Source organism: Cygnus olor, chromosome 5, assembly GCF_009769625.2.
Source record: "Cygnus olor isolate bCygOlo1 chromosome 5, bCygOlo1.pri.v2, whole genome shotgun sequence".
Lineage (NCBI taxonomy): Eukaryota > Metazoa > Chordata > Aves > Anseriformes > Anatidae > Cygnus > Cygnus olor.
Window position 1 is genome coordinate 59,671,887 of NC_049173.1, and position 21,496 is coordinate 59,693,382.

The 21,496-nt window shown below is 39.0% G+C and overlaps 1 protein-coding gene across 1 annotated transcript in view; it reads left to right on the top strand.

Annotated features, from left to right (window-relative positions):
- KIAA1549L (KIAA1549 like) overlaps positions 1-21,496 on the top strand; it is a gene marked incomplete at its 5' end in the record, with an annotated part of 125,276 nt that overhangs the window by 72,657 nt on the left and 31,123 nt on the right. The window contains 4 exons of the mRNA XM_040558181.1: positions 1,341-1,504; positions 7,048-7,238; positions 11,159-11,286; positions 12,837-12,860. Coding sequence (XP_040414115.1) covers positions 1,341-1,504; positions 7,048-7,238; positions 11,159-11,286; positions 12,837-12,860 — 507 coding nt within the window. The remainder of the gene's footprint in view (positions 1-1,340; positions 1,505-7,047; positions 7,239-11,158; positions 11,287-12,836; positions 12,861-21,496) is intronic.

Sequence of the window (21,496 nt, forward strand, 5' to 3'; positions counted from 1 at the left end):
TCCTTCCCCACAGCCCTTTCGTTCCCGAACTACATATCCAGGGTCATTAATTTAGAATTATATAAGCTCATTGAGAAGTGAACCTTGAAAGGTTACTTAATCCTGGGGTTCAGAGAGAGAGGTTCAGAGGTTCAGAGGTTTTTGGAGAGTCTCTAAGCATACAGTTACTGTTAGGTACCTAACGGTGCTATTCCTGCCTAGCCCAATAAACTGTATTGGCTTTGCAAGAAGTTGCACATATACAAAGAAAAGGGGCTCAAGCTTCAGAAAGACTTTCAGCTGGCTTTCATAACTACCGCTGAGCAAGATGATGTGCATTCAAAGTCTGATCCTGAGAGATGCTGTGTGCCTCTGACAGCTAATAAGCGCAATGACATTTGAAAGCACTAGTCCTCAAGGAAGTAGGAAAGGCTGTTTTACATTGGTTTGTTCACAATTGCCTATCCATGCCAGTAACCAGTGGCACAGGAAAATAAATAGAGAAAGTATGTTGAAGTCCACAAAATATTTCAGTAAAGCAAATACAGAATCATAAGGAGATTATCTGGTGTTTTTCCAGAACGAAATATAATGAGAACTGAGTTTGTGTCACAGGAGGGTCGTTTATGTGTGTACGAGTTGAGCATGCATACTAAGGGACTTTATTATGATGAAAAGGAGTCTAAAACATTTAAGCACCACCGCATTTCTGAAATGTACCCTTTTCCTGATGCCATTATTAATATATCTGCAAATAGCTCTTTCCAACCTCATCACTTCTCTTCCTTCAGAAATAATGGATTAATTTTGACCTTAACTATGACAAAGTATTTCTAGAGCACAACTGAAGCATTTTCTTATTGCCCTGTTGATGTCAGTAATAACTGTTAGTGTTCTTAACTTCATTGTCTCAAAGCTGAGCCAATTTATTTTTGCTGAGCCTGCAAGTCTGTGATACCAGGTTTGGACTCTGTGTGTACACTTTCAACACACATACTATCATGCTATCTTACTATAAGCTGGTTTTGTTTTGAAAAGTAGCTAAGAATGTATTAATTACATCTCTTTTTGTGTGTGTGTGTGCTTATTCTGTAAATGAATATTTGAGTGATATCTAACTTGGGAGCTGATGGCTAGTTTTGCAGCTGGCTATAACTAACTAAAGAAGAGAACTCAGATATTTGTGAATTGAACAGTATTGTTGATTCATTTTTTTATTTAATAAATACAAAGGCATAGTTAGGTTACTAACAATCCTTTTATACTAATTATTATAGGCAGCTGAAGACACTGTTGGAAGCAACTTGAATCTTTCATTTACACAGTAAAACTTACCAGTGTTGGTTTGCAATTTTCTATAGCTGTGGTGAAGAACCCACCAAACAACCTGTGGATCATTGCAGCAGTGCTGGCTCCCATTGCTGTGGTTACGGTTATCATCATTATCATTACGGCAGTTCTGTGCAGAAAAAACAAGAATGACTTCAAACCGGACACCATGATGAACCTGCCTCAAAGAGCTAAAGTGAGTGACTAATCTCCAGATCCAAGACATCCATTTGCTTTCTGACGTTTTAACTCTGATTCTCTGCTAGATGCAGGTGAGGGGCGTTTGGAATTCAAGTGGTCACCGCTCACAGGTTGGGTCTTTGGACTTCTCTGTTCTTGATACCTCTGGTCAGAGCAATTACCCTTCTGTTCTACTCAGGACTCATCAGATTACTTCACAGTTTGACATTTGCTGTGTGACAGAGTAGCTGTTACACAGTGATGGAAAGCACTTTGCCATTTGGGCTAAGTAGGCTATAATCAGGACAGTTGCTTCCTTCATGAAGTTGGTGTACAGATTAGGACACGGAATATCACACCTAGGTCTTGTCAGCAGCATTTCTGCCTTAGAATCTCATTCTCAAACCCATGGCCTGAGCTGCTTCTATGTGCTGTGCATAGCAACAGTTGAAGTTGTGGGCTTTGGTAGTAGTTCAGACCTGGTCCTAATCAGAAGTGCTCCATGCAGCTGGTAATTCAGAGATTTATTTTTAAATTCTTCAGAAAGTTTCTCCAAATGCTATTTTCCTTTTAGATGGTCTGAACTTTCTAATTTATTTGTGGATATTGTTGATTGGGTTCAAACAATGAAATTTTCCTTAAACTTACTAGCCTAATATAAGGAGAGATATATATGTACATATATATTTTAAATCAAATACATTTCGAGTTTGATTATCTAGCAGAAATATGTTACAGAATAGTATTTTGTTTCTGTAATGAAAAAAGTCTGCCTTTGCAATGTTGCTCTTAGACAGGGCCAGCCAAAGTTAGGAGTCTGTATCCACAGTGTGTGTGTATTAGTCGTACTGTTCCTTCACCCTTTTAGTTGGCTTTGTTCTTTTTCATTGGCATGGGATTGAAATGAAAAATTTTTTCATTTGTTTCCTAATGCTGCAGACAGCAGGATTATTGTGATTTCAACTTCGCTGCTGCTAGTGCTGAAAAATGTAAATTGGTGGGAGAGCTGAAGAATGCATATGACAGGTCTTTTCTCCTCAGCTTAGTTGCAGATGGGTACAGCTGGTGCCAGCTGGAAAAAGACATTTTTAACCAAAATGATACAGAACGGACATTTTCATTCATTTACAGTATGCTCATCTACTTATCTGACATTATCACACTAGTGTTAAGACTAGATCTGAAAAACTGAAACAAATAATATTGCAAATGCAAACAAAAATTAATACCACTGCAGTGATATCACATAATGCCCCATTGAAAAGTCTGAAATACAGATCATACTTTATTAGGGGCTACTGCAAATACTGTGCAACATTTAATTCTTCTTATATGCAATCTTATTACCAGCTGAAATGCAAAGTGAAACTACATTTGTACATTGTTTTGAGCTGGCCATCATTATGGGATGCTTTGCAGCGGAACAAAGTTGCTATTAAAAAACAAAACAAAACAACAACAACAACAACAACAACAAAAGACTGCTGGCAGAGGTTACAGCAAAGAACTTGAAAAATTTTTAATATTCCACACTTGTCATTCCAAAAAGAAAGAGAATGTCAAATTTTGACTTTTCCCTGAGAAACCAGAATTTAATCAGACTGTAATACAGGTGGTCAGGTGGAAACTTGTTCAGTCAGGCTAAATTTACATTAGTAATCAATGTCATCACACAGGAGTTTAATCTGCAGATCAAAACAGTTGGTGCTGAGCTGCCAGCATCCACACTATACTCATTTCAGGAGATTTTACTGCACATTTGCTCTCAGGAGAGGGACTCCTTGTCAGAGAGTGTAGTTATAGGACAAGGAGTAATGTTTTAAACTAAAAAAAGGTAGATTTACATTAGATATTAGGAAGAAAGTCTTTACTCTGAGGCTGGTGACACATTGGTACAGATTGCCCAGAGAAGCTGTGGATGCCCCAACCCTGGGATTGTTCAAGGCCAGGCTGGATGGGGCTTTGGGCAACTTGGTCTGGTGGGAGGGGTCCCTGCCCATGGCAGGGGAGTTGGGATTAGATATTTAACGTCCCTTCCAATCCAAACCATTCTATGATTCTGATTTGCAACTGCAGTACAGCAGACTCACTTCTAGAGTAACATTTTCCATTTTTCTTTTATCTGAAAAGAGATTCATGAGCTTTGAGATGTGAAGCAAAGTGTGGCCAGTGAAGGTAATTTGGAGATTCGCTTCAAAAGTGCACTCCTGATCCAAACTAAAATGCTAGTACAGAAGAATCTGCAGGTCATTTTTGGTATATTTTGAGACTCCATAAAATATAATATATTTCATTATAGAGATAGTGATGCATTTCAAAATGAAAGCTAAATTGATTGCTGTTTGTTTTTGCAAAGATGGTTCCATCAGAAAGGTTCAGCCAGACCTAGCTTAGGGTATACATGGGCATATGGACCACGGAAGATAAATCCTGCAGCAGGGTGGGAATGGTCTGGCTTTGTCTGTCCTGATTTCAGCATCTTTACTTAAAATAAGGCTAAGGAATGTATTTTGGGAAGGTAATGTAATAAGGTCATTTTGAAAAGAAAAATTTTATTTTTAATTCCAGCATTAGTTATATCAGGAATAGCAGTAATTACTGGAACTGTAATTTCTTCATTTCACGTAGTTTGGCAATACAAGTAGCGGATGATGACATATCTACATCACATTTAAAATAAATATATTTCATTGCTTACAAAAGTGTCTGAGACAGCTTGATTAATGCTAAATCTGTTCTGTAAGTGGAGCCACAGCAGCATGATTTTTAGTTTAAGGAACAGCTTTAAATTTTTTTTTTCTGTGAGCCTGGGTCTTGCTGTTGAATCATTGCAATAGTTTTATGATACCTTTAGAACCTACAGTAAACTGCATAGAGAAGAGAATGTTATGGGATACCAACAGCCTTCGGTTTCATCTGTTTTTGTTTTGAGAGGTGTTTCTATTTCAAAAGTCCTGTACCAGGGGAGCTGGCAGAGCGGAGCTGCCTGTTCATCGCTGCAGTCCTGCTGCTGCTGCGAGCAGAGGGACGCTGCAGTTCTTCACAGAGCAGAGCTGTCTGCCACTGCCCTTCAAGGACTCTGTCCCATGTCAGCAGGACAGGATGCGTGAACACAGCACAGAGGGGTAATGAAACGCCCAGCATTACAATATCATTCTGCAGAAGGGAGCTACGATATAACAGCAGGATTGCTGCCTCTGCCTGGTAAATTAGAAATGACGTTGTAACAGACTGAAGGCTAAATAAGTAAAGTTTAAAAAATGACCTCTCATATACAGTTTAGTTTATAGTATCTTAAGAATTGTGTTGCATTGTGTTGCCATTCTGAACTGACTGAGCAGCCAGTGACATCAGGACTAAGTTGAGGGTAATGGCAAGGTTACCATTTTTTCCAATTGACTTTCCATTAAAAGTAGTAAATAGGCAAATAGGCAGAATTCCGATGGGAATGTATTTTAATGCTCTTTAAATGCTGCTTTTGTTTTGAGATACTGTTTTTACTTTGAGGTTTTGGATAGATGTTACTTTTTACCTTTCTTGTTTCTGAATTCACAGCATGCTTTTTTTTAAAGGCTGTAATCTGATTTGTCACCTTTCCTTTCTTTTAGCGCATGAAAATATAAGCTTGCAGGTAAACAGAGATAAGATCTGCAGTCTAAGACCCTCAAGCAAAAGCAAATACTGCAGGCCATGAGAAAACAGCCACTATCAAATTGATAAAGGGCATGGAAAAAAAAGATCAGAGAATCTGTCTGTGTACATGGGTATATGCAGAGGGAGGGAATAACCTTACTTTTTTCTTCTTTGTTTCCTTTTTTGTTCTTTTCTTTCTTTTTATTTATATATCAGTGTCTTTTTTGTGATCACTACAGAGAAAAAAAAAAGTCCCAAAAAACTCCCTGTATTCATTGTGCCCTTTGCCAGACAGTGTAATTTAATTGTCTGATCATTCGTTTATTATTTCAAAATCAATATTCAAATCCCTCTCCTTCGGTCTTTCTCAGTACTGTGGCCTTATTGGACACCTATGCTTGCTGTGCTTTAGCAGTGCCTGATCGTGATTCAGTCTTGCCAGTTCCCTTCAGGGGTGGTGAAGCCATCTGTTCCTGTGGGCTTTCTCAGAGCAGGGTTCCAAGATCAAATTTTATTTAACGCAATATGTCCGCTGATGAGGATGGCTTTTTCATCTATTCATTTTTAATGCAGTTTGTTACCAGACATGGTGGTAAGTAGAACTCAGATTAAAATAATCCTTCATTTTGTTCCTTTGGCACATCCAAGCTGGGACTCCATAGCGTTCTGTAAAAATTTTCAAGTTCTGGCTTTGCTATTTTTTGCTTTAAATAAGATATGAATTAAAAGTTGTAAATTCTACTATTTGAAAGGCACAGAGGGAGAAATACCTGATTTAATCAGCTTTTCTTTGTTGTTTCCTATTTTGGAGAATAACTGTGATGATCTTGACTGACAGTTAATATAGATAATAAGGCTGAATAAACATTATTTTGGTTAAAGATATTGTTTTCTAGGATAGTGTGCAGTAAGTTCTTCCTAGCTGCCTTCACACAGCTTCTGCTTCCATTCCTCATTTCCTCCCCTAATAGTTAATTTGGTGGCTGCTTTTGCGGTACCTTGCATTCAGAGGAGGCAAGCAGACGGCTCTGTCAGGGACGATAGCATCATGACTTGGCCATGGGGTAGTGATGATGAATTGACATTGCTCTGATACACATATTTTTTCCTGAGTTGGTCAGGAATTTCTTTGAGTGATTTTTTTTTGCAATAGAAAATGCAGTTTGGAAAGTTAAGTTTTGCTTAAATGATTTAATTCTCCACTGGGAGAATCCACATTTGGTGGCTTCATTGCCCAGATCACGTTTGTCATTTCTGCTTTTTGCTTGCAGAGGCAGCAGGAAAAGCACAGCCGTGGCTTCAGGCTAGAAGAGCCTGGGCACGCAGCCCTCAGATGCTGGGCTGCAAGCCTCTTGTGAATGCCACTTCCCAAGAGAAACAAGTGAAATCAATAAGAACCTTCTCAGTAGGCAACTTACAAGCCAGGGGGAATGTAATTTCACTGTTCTGAAAAGGATCTTTTTTGGGGAAAAATTTGCCCATGAAACTTCTATTTGTGCCTATTTTGCTTTGTCTTGATCTGGAATAAATTACTCCCACCTCCTTTGGAAACACAAGATTTTTTCATAGACAAAGTTTTCCATTTTCTGTATGGTCTTATTTTTCTCCTTCCTAATATCTTCTTTTTTGTTTTCATTTTTCCTTTGTCTGTCAGAGGAATTGCTGGGGGTGTTAAGGCAGCGAAAGAAAGGTTAGCCAAGATCAATTTAGTTCTAATTAATCATGTTTAAAATACATGGAATGGAGATCTCATCAGAAAAATTGCTTTGTTGGGCATTCATATTGTAATCTACACATTTTTACCTCTAGTTTATTTAATTAAAGAAGTTAAAGGATAGAGGAAATTATATATTCAGTTGGAAATTTTGTATTAACATATGACACATGCTGGAAACTTTTTTTGCCCACTTTTTTTTTTTTTTTCAGCCAGTACAAGGCTTCGATTACGCCAAACAACACTTAGGTCAGCAGGGAGCTGAAGATGAAGTTTTGCCTGTAACTCAGGAGACTGTCGTACTTCCACTTGCAGTGAGAGATGCTCCTGCCTCCCAGGAGAGAGAAATTACTCAGGATGGGAGCACCATTAAAACTGCCCAATCCAATGAAACAAGGAAAAGGTATGGAGTTACCTGTTTCTGCAGAGGGATGGAATGGGGTACATGCTGCCAGTTGCTTGGGAAAAACTGTAAGGTTTGGCACCCACGCTCCGTGTGTGACAGATGGTTCCTCCGCAATATATTCTTGGCATAACATTTGTCTGCACTGGATGGGTACGATTGCTGCAAAATACAAGATAAAATAAAGTGAGATCTTCACAGGTTGTACATGTGTAGAGGAGGTAAATAGGAAGTGGCTCTCTTGTGCACTCTGGCATTGTACAAGCAATGAACCTGAAATAAACAGTGGATCTGGAGCATGAACACTGGTCATTTCTCAAATGAAGCAAAAGGCAGGACTTCTGCAATTGTAAATTGCTGTAGCTCCACTGACAGACAACATCAGTCCAGAATTGGACCCAATGTCTTCATTAGCTGAAGAGCAAACCCTAAACATCCACTGAATTATGTCATTAAAGCAAGACCTCTAGATTCAAAATATCTACAGCAGAAAAACTTTCAGGAATGTTAGAGCAGACTAGATGGCATCACTGTCTAGAGTAAAGTTTCTCAGGTTTGCAGTTTCTTCAAAGTCTACAGGGTTGTAGGAACACAGATAAGAAGCTCCCCGGGAAGTTACCTGGCCCTTCCTCTTCTCCACTGCATTGTCAAAGATACCCCTGCCTGAACTTTATCTAAATTTCTTTAAAGTCTTCCGGTGGTGGGATCATCATAGTTTCTTCAAGAATCTGTTCTTTGCTACCTTTCTCATTATAAAGTTTTAGCTGAGGTCTACCCTGAATCATCCTCACAGAAACTATTAGGTCAGTATTTCTTGTCTCAGTCATGACAGGCAAGGAAAGTAGATTATACCTTTACCTCAGGTGTTTTGCATGTTTGAAGTCCAATTTTCCTTGACCTGTTGTCCTTGAGATTAATTTGGAGCAGAGGATCATCAACTTTTTACTGCCACTGCTGAAGAATGATACTGAAGGGAAGAGAGGAAAACAAAACCATGCTGTAAACAGCATGAGTAGAGGCAACAGTTGTTTTCTAGTTCACAGGCATTAGAGTCCTTGCCTCTTGGAGGGATTTGATTACACAAAAGAAGGTTATGTGTTTATAGCAGAGAAATTCTATAGAAAATTAAATCTTCATAGATGAGTCACCTCATTTTGTACGTGTCAATGCACAATGATATTTGCCCTGTAAGAGTAACAGAAAAGCTTGGAAAACTCAGTACAACATTCCTGTATGCTGTCACAGAAAGACACTGAGGCTATCTGCAGCTGTGGGAGGTGCCAGCCCATGCAGCATGGGGCTGGAGCACCTGGTGTTGCTGCACTTCTTGGAGGGGTGGACCTTCTCATTGGTCATACACTGAGGTTTTCCCTACAGAAGAAGGGAAACAGAAGGCTACTGAGCTGGCATGTTAGGTTTGGTATGTTTGTCTAGTTGTACAGTAAATCATCTGCAATACTATTTGGAGGTAGTATAAAAAGAGAAGAGTAAGCCAGGTGAGAATTCCTATGGTTACTGTAGTTGCTTTGCATGTAAACTGTTATTCTGTCCTTTTAATGTCAGCGGTGTGTTGTTCATGCCATAAATCACTCAAACCATGAAGATCAGATTTTACACTCAGTGTGAACCAAAGTGGACTTTGTGCCTGTCGGTCTTCTGTTCTCTGGTAAAATTGCAAATGGAAGATCACTGTTATACCAGCTTCACCTGCTGGTGCTGTGCTACCACAGTTAATTCAGTTAATAACACAAACTGTTTTGTAAAATGTTTTAAGTCTTTTCAAAGCCATGTGGAAATACACACAAAAAAACGTAAGGCAGCCCTATTAGTTAATTGTCTAAAAAAAGTGCTTAGGCACCTTGCTCAGTCCTTGGAATGAGTGTAGAAATCCCCCTCCACTTAATCTGCCCATTTTTTAAGCAAATGTTGGTTAGCACACTTGATTCAGGAGTTCACAGGAACGTTACCCTGTTTATAAAAATGTATTGAGCCTGTGGTACTTCTGTGGTACCTTCCTAAGCAAACAGTACTACAGAGTTAGTTTTGCCTCCTTTGGGGTGATTACTTGAGTAAGTGAGAACATGCAGAAATTTAGTCTCTTTTCATTCCCATGAGCTGTGTCTGGGGATGGAACTTAATGGTTTCTTAAGATGAAGAAATATTTCTTGACCTTTATGTATCTGCTCTTTGGTCCTGGTTACTCAGCAGTCTGGAAAGGTCAATTTAAATCAGACTGCTATGAAGTGTGAAGTGGCTGGTAACTGGTCAGTATACATTCTCTGATATTATTACCAATGGAAACTTAAAAGATAATAAATATGATGGTCACTGAAAAATGATGAATATTTAGCTTAGTGGCAGCAGAAATCATGGTGCAAGCTATCTGTACTTGTTTCTTTTCCGTGTTCCCAAGCAGAGCAGCTTTTCCTCAGGTATTAGTCTGTACCTGGCATCATGTATTTACTGGGACTGTTCATTAGCAGTGACAGATGGGTCTATAGGGGAGAAATTCTACTTTTCAAGAATGTTTATTCTCAATAGAATTTCACAAGAAAATCCACAAGTTGAGATGAGGTGGACTGCATGCTGAGTTTTCTTAAATTCATGGATCTGGAAAGAGCCTGTGTCAAATTATATGTATTTCCGTCTAGCATATCCTCAAGAGAGTCCCTAGGAATTACTTTCTCATACTTGTCCCTTCCTGTTCTGACCACAGTAAATGATCTTTATTGACCCCAGACAGGACAGTCAGAACTGGAGGTAAATGAATGTTTCAAGCTGGTAATACAGTATCAGCAATAATTTGCAGGATGGTCTTCACAGTTGTTTTGTTTTGGTACCATTTTCCGGATACAAAGCCATTGTGACAGCAGTAGACATTGATTTGATTTCTCTCTGTAAATGCAAGTCCTCTTGACTAACTAAGGCCATTTTTTTTTCCTGAGATGCAGCCTGTTTACATTATCCTTTCATTTACCGTGCCAATTGGGAGTGATTAATTGCAGATAGGTGCACGAGGAACTACACAAGTCCTGTAGGTTGCTTTCATTCCTGTTGTGGCAAGTTTCAAGTCTAGAAGCAATGTGACACCAGGCACCTGGAGTAGAACCAAATTTCCTACCTTCTACTTTGGCCTGCTTTTCTCAATTTGTGCATTAAGACTGAATAATCTGCCCACCCCAAAAAGGAGAGAACTGCTGCTGAGAGCTGGCTCCCAAAGCAGCCCCAAGGTGCACTCGGACCATGTCTGGTCTGAGTAAGGGGAGCTCCTCACTGAGATCAAACACTTGTGGTGGGTCTGCTCTGCCCTCCCTCCTCACACTGCGCGGGGGCACTTTCAGTGTAAGGATATGCCATGCCTGAGTAAAACAAGTTTTTTTTTAAGGAATTTCAGCAGATAATGGTGCTGGCTAAACTGTGTTATGTGCAAAAAGGAAAAAAGAATTTTCTTATCACATTGTGTGTGCATACACGTAAAGTGAGTACATAGTTTTGCATTACGGCTGAGAAAATAGAGGTGTGTAAATGCAGGCTAAATAATAAAGGAATTAGTTTAGCCACATTTATAAAAACAAGGGTCTGCTTTATTTTAGCTCTATAAATGTCACTGAATTAATAACAGGAGTTTTTGTCCTCTGCAGTACTGCTTCTGATATTGTGGGGGCTGTGCATGAGAAGTGGCTGCTTTTGATGTCACTTAAGATGCTTATCAGTGCTGCTCTAATGGAGAAGCAGTGGTCTCACGCTGTCGGTCTGTGCCTGCTTTTCTGTGTTTGTGCACGCTGTTTGTATTCCGTCTCATTCTGGTACAAAATCAGACTTGAAAACTCAGTGGTGCAAACTGTACAAATGAAATAACCTTGAAATGAGGTTTGTGGAGAAGAGCTTACAGCCTCTCTTGTTGCTATGGTTACTTGCAGCCGGTCCCCGAGTCAGAACGGCTCCATCATCAGCAACGAGTCGGGAAAGCCCAGCTCCAGCCGGAGCTCCCCGCAGAAAGTAATGGCACCACAAAAAGTGACAAAAGACGAAGGAAGGAAGAGAAATGGTGAGAAGCGTTTCCTGGTGAAAGCTGCTTGCAGCCGCCCTATTGTGGTACCCACCCTGCCACTAGCTGTGTTAAAGCCATCTTCCTATGCCTTTAGCTGTCCTTCAGGCATTTTCTGTTTATAGCTGGTTTTACTTTTTTTACTGCTATAACTATTTGTCGACTTCACACAAAACAGTATGGTGTTTACTTACTATGCACGGGCCTTTGCAAGTTTTCTGTGATTGTTTATTTATTTATTTTAAGCCAGTAAACTAATGAAGACATGATGATGCTTAGTAGGTGGTCTGGCTTTACATTTATTTTTGTGTAGTATATTCATTTCTATTACTACCGTTGCTGAGCCCAGACCTGATGAAGGTGAATTACTTGGTGAGAAACATGTGAGACGTCCAGAGCTTTAACTTCCCATTTCTAATACTCCTCATCATACCTTTTTGTTACTAACACTTACTGACAGCTTTTTCTGATGCACCTAGGATGCTATGCTGGGTGTTTTTTTCAAGCCCTTGGTTGATGGTGGTGACTTGTGATTTGAGATGTATCAGGAACATCTGATGAGAGCTGGATCAAATCCCCTTTCTTCCTTGCTTTTTTCTTTTGTCCATCTCTCTGCTTATTTCTCATGAGTTACAGCTTCGCTTCCACGGTCACATTTTCTGTATGAATAGAAAACACTGTGCTTGACCCAGTTGATCACTTCCTGTTAAAGGGAGGGAATTAGGCTACATGTGGCCTCATCAAGTTATGTCACGAATACAAATCTGTAATTCTTCTTTGTTAAAAATACAAGTTTGGAAGCGAGGATTCGGGTAAAGAGAAAAACTTAGTTTAGATCTCTTCTCCTTTCTCCAGTAAATCTACTGGGCAGCCTCTGCAGAACATGCTGATGGCAGTCCTCGTGTGACATTGTCATCTCGTGACGATCACTATGTCTAATACTAAAGTGTCATGCAAAGAAGGGCTTTGCTGCTTTAGCAAAAATACAGTGCAATGTAGAGACAAATACAAAGCACCAGAGATGACCCTTGTCCTATACAGTAAATCATACTGCACTTTTTGTGTCCTCTGCTCTTTCCATACATGTACCGTACAGCACTACATCTTGTGGGGACCATAAAATTGATATAACTGTAGTGTTCTGTTTTTAAATCAGCTTTACGGATTTAAATCCGTGATTTGCAGATTCACAGAAAAATTTTGTTCACTTTCTTTTGTTAATGTGTTTGCTAAATGTAATGCTTTCTCCTGATGTATCTATGACTTTACTGATTGCTCCAGTCCCGTAACAATAAGTATTCTTATTGGGCTATCTCAAAGAGGTCTTTCCTTTGTAATCAGGATTAAAATATTTATTTTTTATTTTTTTATGATCGTAAATATATATTTTAATGTTTAAAATGAAGCTTCTTTTACAAGACAATGACATTTATGATTTATTTATTTATTTTTTAACCCAAGAAAACCAAGGTTCAAAACCACTGTTAGGTAATGTTTACACATGTTGGCAAAATAATTTAGCAACGGTATTTTTTGTTTTGTTTTGTTAGGTTTTAAATCTTCAAAGAAAATTGGTAAGAACATGAAATTTGTTGTTAAAAGTCTGACTAACACCTACCATCCTGTCTTCTGATCTGGACTGTACTGCATTTGTAGAACATACACTTGCTGTTTAAAGAAACCTTTCAATATCATATGTGCAAATCCTAACTCTTTATTTTAAATCTTAATTTCATTTTAGCTTCTACTTTATTTGATAACAATAACTATGTACTTTCAAATTCTGCTGGAAAACTAATAACTACTTTCTTTACTCGTTTATTTTACCTTCTCTCTCTTCTGGGAAAAAAAAGCCTGAGTGGTGATGATATTTAATATGGTTCAGGTGCTTCTTGTAAGGGGAAGCAAAAGAGCTACATGATTTCTAGCAACATAGAGCAAACATCTTTAGTGCGTACTCCATTCATGCTATGGATTCTTGTCCTTGGTTCCTACCACATGCTGGCAGTAAGATCTTGAACTTCCAATGGCAGAATGGAAGAGCAGGATTTGTGTTTAAAATGTAATAGTATAACTTCTATACAAAATAGGAGAAAGATAAGCTCTTGCCACCTGATCATCTTGACTTTCAAGGACTTTGAAGGAACCTGTGCATGAAACACACTTATTGCAGAGCCCTGGTAGGGGACTTCAGCTACTGCTAGAGGAACTTCATTTTCGTGGCACTTGGTAGTTTCTAGGAAACGATACAAAGGGGAGTAAATACTGGTAAGGAGATGGTTGGTTTTTTTTTTTTAGGTGGAAGCATATCTTTCAATATCTTTCATATGTTTAAGAGAGTTTACTGATACAACCCTTTTAGAACCACTTCTCAGAAGGAAGACTTGGTCATGGGAAATAAAATGGCCATGCCCTTACCAGAATTACAGAACTGGCCTCACATTTATTCTTATATGCATTTACAGATGTGGTTTTGACTTTTGAGTTGTGTCATACCAAATGCCTGTTGAAGCAGAAATTAAAAATAAATAAATAAATAAAAATCAAGGCACCCTTTACTTTTCATCACTGAGCTTACGCTTTGTTTCCCAGTGCTATGATTTCAAATGCTGTTATCATCTCCGGTACTTTGTTCTTTCTGCAAGGTATTATCTCTACCCAGCGTGATCAGCATCGGGAGAATATTTTGGCTGTTTTTCCTTCCAGTTCAAGAAAGAAGCTGTTTTTCTCTTAGCTGTTTGTCTGAACCTACTCCAGCTCTGTAGCCTGATTGTAGGCTGACACCTCAAATACACATGTCAGCAAAAGAAGCTGCATGTTTTTTTTCTCTGAAAAGCAGCCTCTTAAAACTGGAATGAATCCCTTGATGGTCACATGTTTGATTTGGGGACTCCAAGTTAGAATGGCTCATTAGTTGCCATAGTTACAGACCAATTTTAGATTCTATTTCTCGCTGACATTTAGTTACACAGAAAAATGACAGCACTGGATGTTACCTCAGTACATAAACTCTGTATGGCTTGTATCAAAATTGACTCCAAACAGAGTATGTCAGGGCTGAGAGCAACCGATGTGAAACCACCATAGGCTGACAAGCTTGGCTTGCACCTGGTGTTTTGGAGGAGCAGGAGAACTCTTCAGCTGAGCCTTATTTTTAGATAAAACAAGAAGAAAATATCTATTTGTATTATGATAGTGATACATTTTGGAAAGATAATTACATTTTTTCCCTTTTGTTTTTCTTGCAAAACATTTATTAATGTTTTAGTAGGAGGTTTCATTTCTAAAAGTTAGTGAGTTGTGCTTTCACTTACTTTGGGCACTTAAAAAGAATTATAACATTTTTTTAAAAGTGCCCAATTGCGTATGTTAGAAGACTGTGAAATGAATGAATTGGCCAACAGAGGTACTAGCAGTTTCTGAGACAGATTTATGAGAGTGTGGGAGAGAACAGCAGGACGTTAGCACTTCAGCTACTGTTTTTCCGGTGCCTAGGTGCCTAACATTGTTCAGGGAGAAACAAATGCTGAACCCACATGGGCTTAAAGAACTATATCAATCTACAATAAAACCTTTCCTTTCATGAGCTCCTCACAAAATGAAGCAAGCAAACGTTATCCAGGCTGTTTTGTCCAAACTTTGAGTGCTTGATCTTGCAACCTTCCCACTAGCGTCTTTGGGAGTGTGTGATTGCTTGCTTGTTTTGAGGGGAAAAGAAGAGAAAAGAAAAGAAGAGTAATAGGATGTTAACAAGGTGGAAAGCTTTAGTTTGCTAGCAGTTCTTGAGCTTCTATACCTTTTGGGTTGGGAAGTCGTATAGTCGAGCCCAGGTTTATACTAGAACCTCATCAGCATAAAAGGACATGTATCACAGGAATATTCACAAGCAGCATTCAGAAGGGGTCAAACTTCTTGTGTAAGAAACCTTTTATTCCTCCTCCTAGGAATGCCAACTGGAATGCTTCTCATCTTCCAAGCATTTGGACATTGTCTTTAAAATTAGCTGTAACTTCTCAGAAGTAGTTCAGTCAAGGACCTCACTCCTTTTTAAGATATAAGAAGGTTCTAAGACTATAGAATTTTCTCTGTCTGGGCAGAAGCTGTCATATAAATTTTTAATTTTTTTCCTTCTGTTCTTTGTAGCTCATCTGATTGAGATCTCTGAAAACCAGATGTCTGTAGGAAAAAGTTCTGGGGAGGAAACTTGACTGTATTATTAGCTTAGCTAACATCAAAAGGATCTTTGGATGTAACTCCACCAAGCTATGATACACCGCTTCCTTTATTCTACAGAAGTGTTGGCCACCAGTTTTCACTGTCTGATGTGGCTCAGTGTCAGATCCAGCTTTTCAGAATTTCTGAGCAGTTGTCTGCAGTGACTCAAATTAAAATGAAATATGGCAACAGCGATTGAATCCAGCAGCAGTGATGCAGCAGTCAGCTTTGACACAGAGTTATCTTGAAGACCTGACATATTCTAAGAATCATCCAGGGCTGCCTTTTCTGTGCTGGGTGGGCTGAAATGCAAGTTAAGATGGAAAAGTCTTGCCAGTTTTTGGTCCTTTATTATTGGCTTCCTAATCTAATCTAACTAGGTAGGCTGTCTTGTGACTCTAGAGGAGTTTGTTTAGTTTGTTTTAAATATTGTGTGCTATTACTCTGCTAGTGACAGTAAACCCCTTGTTTCTTCAAATGTAGCCTATACCGTTTCCTTCTGCTTTTTCCGCTTGGTTTTTTTTTTTTTTTTTTTGGTTTGCAAGAGGCAGCCAAGTGTTATAATCTATTCTGTGAACTTCTGTGCATGTTTCTGAGCCTTTTCACACTCTTGCAAAAGCAGCACCTCTGAGTTGCCTGTAATGTGCTATGGGGTCTTTGGATGTGTTCACAAGCACAGCAGAACTTGCACAGAGTAAATGGAAAATATCTTCTGTTTGACTTCTTTTTTGGTCACTGTGGCTAAGCCAGATTGTATTATTTAAAAAAAACAAAACAAAACAAAACAGAAAAACGAAAAAGCAACAGTCTTTTTGACTGCTTTTCTCAGGGCATGAAAATACCTTTCCCATGCTGCTAAGGTGCCTGTTGCAGCATACTTCTGAAGGAACTGAGATCAGTAGGTGGTTGTGCAATTAAATATTTCTTAATTCAAGTTTGCCTTCCTCTGTGGATGAGCTTTATTTTGCCACTTAATCAAGTGTGACAGCATTTTTCAACCAAGCAGTGATACTAAGAGTGCTCATGCTATCAGATCCAGTGGCAGTCTGAATGGTTATGCTCTTTCACTACTATGCCAGCACTGAAGAAGACAAATGTGTGGTTTTCTTGTACGTAGGGAAAATACTTCTGCAAAGCTTTAAAGCTCATAGAGCACTACTTTCTTAAAAACAGGGCTTCTGTTATAGGTGCTCATGACTGCCTTATCTGTCTTCTTTGTATCATCATCAACCTTGTCAGTTAAATCATTATTTTAATTATTAAACATGCCTGTGATGGTATTACAGATGTGCCAGCCAAGAAAATGGTCTGATGGATTCTGTACAAATGTTATGAAATACGTGGTCTCCTTTTGAAAGACTTCAGTATTTAAATAAATGAGACAAACTTGGTTGGATGAGGAGATGTAACCAGAGAAAGATAGATCTTTGCTTCCCTTTATAAGGACAAGACACATTCATTGAAACCGAACAAAGCAAACAGCAAACAGAAGAGTAGACATCCTATGTGTACAGTATCATAAAAAAAACACCCTTCAAATGTCAGTTTAGAGAGCTCAAGCCACCTGCTCAGGTAACTCCTGTTTCAGGATCCCAGCCAAACCCAGGACTGCAACACCTAAGACATGTGGCCTGGCCTTTAGGAGACCTTGCATGTCAGAAAATAATGTCCAGGAGAAAGTGTGAGCTTCCTCTACTAGTCTGTAAGCTGTCTCCTCTGAAAATGTAATGTTTGTGGTGTTCCTGAAAGGCAAAGAATCGCACTATCTGACAGTTGGGTGTGTATTGGAAATGCGATGTGTGTTTACACAAGTAAGTACTCTGTTACATCACAGTATCTTATACAGAGGTATTTCAGTCCAAATAGGTTTGGATATTGATTTTAGGAAACTTGTATTTTACTTATAGGCTTATAAACTCCTTCAGGAACATCCATTTATTTATTGCTAACAACTCTTGTTCATATCTTTCTGGAGATAGTTGACAAATAGAATGATTTAGATGATTTAGAAATTTTCTAGTTTTTTTTCTATATATAGAGAGCTTCTCTAAAATGAAAATTATTTTCCCACTATTAATTTAATTCACATTCAGTGGTCAGAGTTTTTGTTTGAAATACTTCAATGCAGTGTTGAAATACTTAAACTAATGATTTTCTTAGATCTGTAACATAGTTTGCTTTGTCAAACTTAGGCTTTTCATTTAATATAATTTACTTGCTTTCCTATTATTTTAAGCCCTTTCATTACTCAGAGAATTGATTGCATACTGTAGGTATGGTTATAATGTTCACATTTGCTTCATACAAAGTAAATTTTAGTGCTACATTGAACAATCTAAGAAGAGGCAGTGCATGTCTGCCTGCTTGCAAATGTTTCCCAGCTATTGGTTTTCCATGTTTTTCTCTGAAAATGTCATTCTTTTTCTGAGGATTCCAGAGTCAGTGAAATGTTTGCTTCTGAGCAGGACAGCTCACTTTTTTCTTTCAGGTATTTTGCTGGTAATTACCTGGTCCACAGATAATTTAAATTTCCTCCCTTTTTTTTTTTTTTAAGGTATATATTTCAGTCCTCTTTTTCTCTCTTCCAATGTATTTTGATTTTGGACAGGGTAGGAAAGACAAGCTGGAGAGAGAGAAAGGAAGGACAGAAGAAATCTTCTGGGTCCTTCATAGGATTTTAGGCTGACAAAAGTAATTTTTTTATTTCTTACATAAATTAACAAATAGATGAAAAACAGGATATCCCAGCTGGTTACTTTTTCTGAAACGTTCAGAGCTACAGCTTCACAGCAGCTTCTCCACCAGCTGCAGCAACAGTGGCACGAGTGGGTAGCACCATCTGCTGGCATCACCTTCTGGAAACAGTGCAGAGCTACACTGAAAGTGAAGACTGTAGCATGCCTTAAGCAGCATTAATCTAGAAAATTTTTTATACTAAGAGCTGAAGTAATGTGGAGATGAACCTTCAGTGATGGTCCTGATCTCCAAAAACCCAGTCGTGCTGATCTTCTTTACAATTGTCACTCAACCTGAATAAATGATTGCTCTGGATATATCTTAATGTACTTCAGTCACAGAAAGATTAGGAAGAGTAATTCAATCTCAGTGGATTAAGTGGCAGGAGATATCTAGCATGAGATATTTCAAAGAGGGTAAATTGCTGTTAAGTAGGTGATTAAGTAGGTGTTTTTTTTTTGCCATTTTCTTCCACTAAACTTTTAAGTCTCACTATGTGTGCATGCACACAGTGCAATCCATAGCTGGAGGAGCAGTGAAGCTATGAAAATGGTTGTATGCATCTGCTCAAGAGAAGAAATTAAAAACATCACTTTAGTTATGTATTGCTAATTATAATAAGCAAGTGTGCTTATGGTGAGTGACTGCACAGAACATCTGGACAGTTTGCTTAAATTTCCTGTGACCATCCAGCTGAGGTATTCAAAGGGTTGATCTTCCTTTGGTCAGTTCATTAAAGGTTAGGAGTGGCTGTGGTTCTTCTGTCAGAAACACTAGCTGTGAATTCTTCCCAAAAGAGACAGATAGGAGCAAATATTAAAATTCTCGTAGTACTTGCTTATGGTTCACTGCCAGTCTAAACTGAAGCAGCATGGCAGTAAGTGCAGATCACAGATTCTTTTATCACACTTCAGTGAAAAAAGGGCAATGGAAAAAAAACTATTTTTACATTGTAAATGCCATTTAATGAACAAATGGTAAGCTAAGGTGGAATATTCTTCCAATTTCTAGTCCCATTTGGCTATTATTTCCAAGCAAACAGCACTATACTAGATATAGATGTGCTCAGAAATAAGAGTGCAGATACCGAGAGTGCTCTTCTGTGTTAATGTACCAAATCAGAAGTAGCTGTCATCTGTGATTCATGACTCTTCTTCTCTTCTCTTCTCTTCTCTTCTCTTCTCTTCTCTTCTCTTCTCTTCTCTTCTCTTCTCTTCTCTTCTCTTCTCTTCTCTTCTCTTCTCTTCTCTTCTCTTCTCTTCTCTTCTCTTCTCTCTCTCTTCTCTTCTCTTCTCTTCTCTTCTCTTCTCTTCTCTTCTCTTCTCTTCTCTTCTCTTCTCTTCTCTTCTCTTCTCTTCTCTTCTCTTCTCTTCTCTTCTCTTCTCTTCTCTGCCCTGCCCTGCCCTGCCCTGCCCTGCCCTGCCCTGCCCTGCCCTGCCCTGCCCTGCCCTGCCCTGCCCCGCCCCTCCCCGCCCCTCTCGTCCCCTCCCCTCCCCTCCCCTCCCCTCCCCTCTTTCTTTTCTTAAGTGAGTCTTAGAACCAGAGGAATTCTGTTGATTACGCAAGCCTCCAGGTTTCTGATCCTGAAACAGTGTCTGAGGAGACAACCCGCACTCTGGTGTCTAGGACACATTGGGGTGGGAAGAGCTGCACTTCTTGGTGCTTTCTATTTGAAGTAGGAAACACAGAAGATGTTTGAAAAGAATCATGTTTTGCAAGTTGATGCTTAGCCACCTTCCAGGGGTTTTGTACATGCCTGATTTAAACAAACACTGACTCAGCAGCCAAGGAGAAGTGATTCCCTGACTTTTTCGTACTTGAGCCACAGGTGAGTTGTGGCAGTCAGGAGAGATGATCTTTGCTTGTGCAAAATACAATTAAGACAACCATTTCCTCTCCTGGAAGTAGTCCTGTCACCACTGAGGTACCCTGATAGAGTAGCATGGAACTTTCAGTAGTGAATTACAGAAAAAAAAATCTCTTCCAAAACTGCAGCTGGTGACTTTCCTGAGAACTGAGCTGATTCAGGATACCCAGAAGGAAGAATGTGTGTGCTTCACTTGTATAGCCATTGCTGTATAAATGCTTTCCTATTCAGGTGCTGTGTGTGATAGGCAAGTATCTCTTTGTTCATCTGATTTTGCCTGTATGAAGCCCTGGCAGCATGGTGGTCAGTGGGAGCCTGGCAATTAATTTCAATGAGCCAGGCTTGTGATCTGCTCACTTTTGCAAGCATACAAATTGAGACTTTGAACAACCCCAGAAGGAACGAGGGGATTTCAGACCGACTAAAGGCTCTCTGTCGTATTTGGACAGGCCCCGGAAGCCGGAGGGACAATATTTAATGACACAGTGATTTAGCCCATACAGTTCTCAAAAGCTCAAGAAGCGTCAGCTCCAGTCTGCGCTGAATACAGACAGGAAGATAATAAGCTTACTCAGTGGGTTCATATTTTGTTGCCGCTGTCAAATATTTTCTTATCAAAATCATTGGCTGTCTAAACTGCTGAGTTTATACAAGTCCATTGTAATTTGTGCAGTGATTAAATATTAAAACAGAGTGTATTTTCAGAGGAAGTAAATTTAGAGCAGACCACTTTGTTCTATAGCTGAGGATCTCTCTTCCTGTCAGTTAGGAGACGGAGCAAACATTCTTCCCTTTAATAGCACAATTATTCAAAAATGTTTGCAAGAATCTCTTCGTAGCATTTGTGCTCAGGCTTTCGAGTAATTCTTTCATTCCAAAATGAGGATAAAGTTAGGTTTAAGACTCTACAGCTGACAAGGTAGTGCAGGTTTACAAACACAATTTGGGGTAGAAGGGGTCTGTCTGTATGTGAAAATTATCCATTTATATGGAAATCTGAAAGTGAAGGTGCTTCACCATGCCATTTAATTTTAAAGATTTTCAAATCCTTCACCTATCTCAAGAAATCTAGTGGTTTAACTTTACAGCCACTGGAGATACTGCTTTACAAACCAAAAAATAATATGAACTTGGATGCCATTAGTTTCTTCAGCATGTTTTAACACACAACAGTAGTGTTTTCATTTTAAACAGATGGCAGTTTTAGAATTTAAAGCATTTGCTCAAATCAGTAGATTTATTTGTTAAATTTTGAGAATACCATGCTTTACATTCTAAGACACTGAAAAAGAAGCATTGTCTGCTTAGATCTGGTGAAACTACTGATGCCTCGGCACAGGGACACTTCCATGTGTGTGCATGTAACATCTTTTCCATGTGAAACCTAGCAAA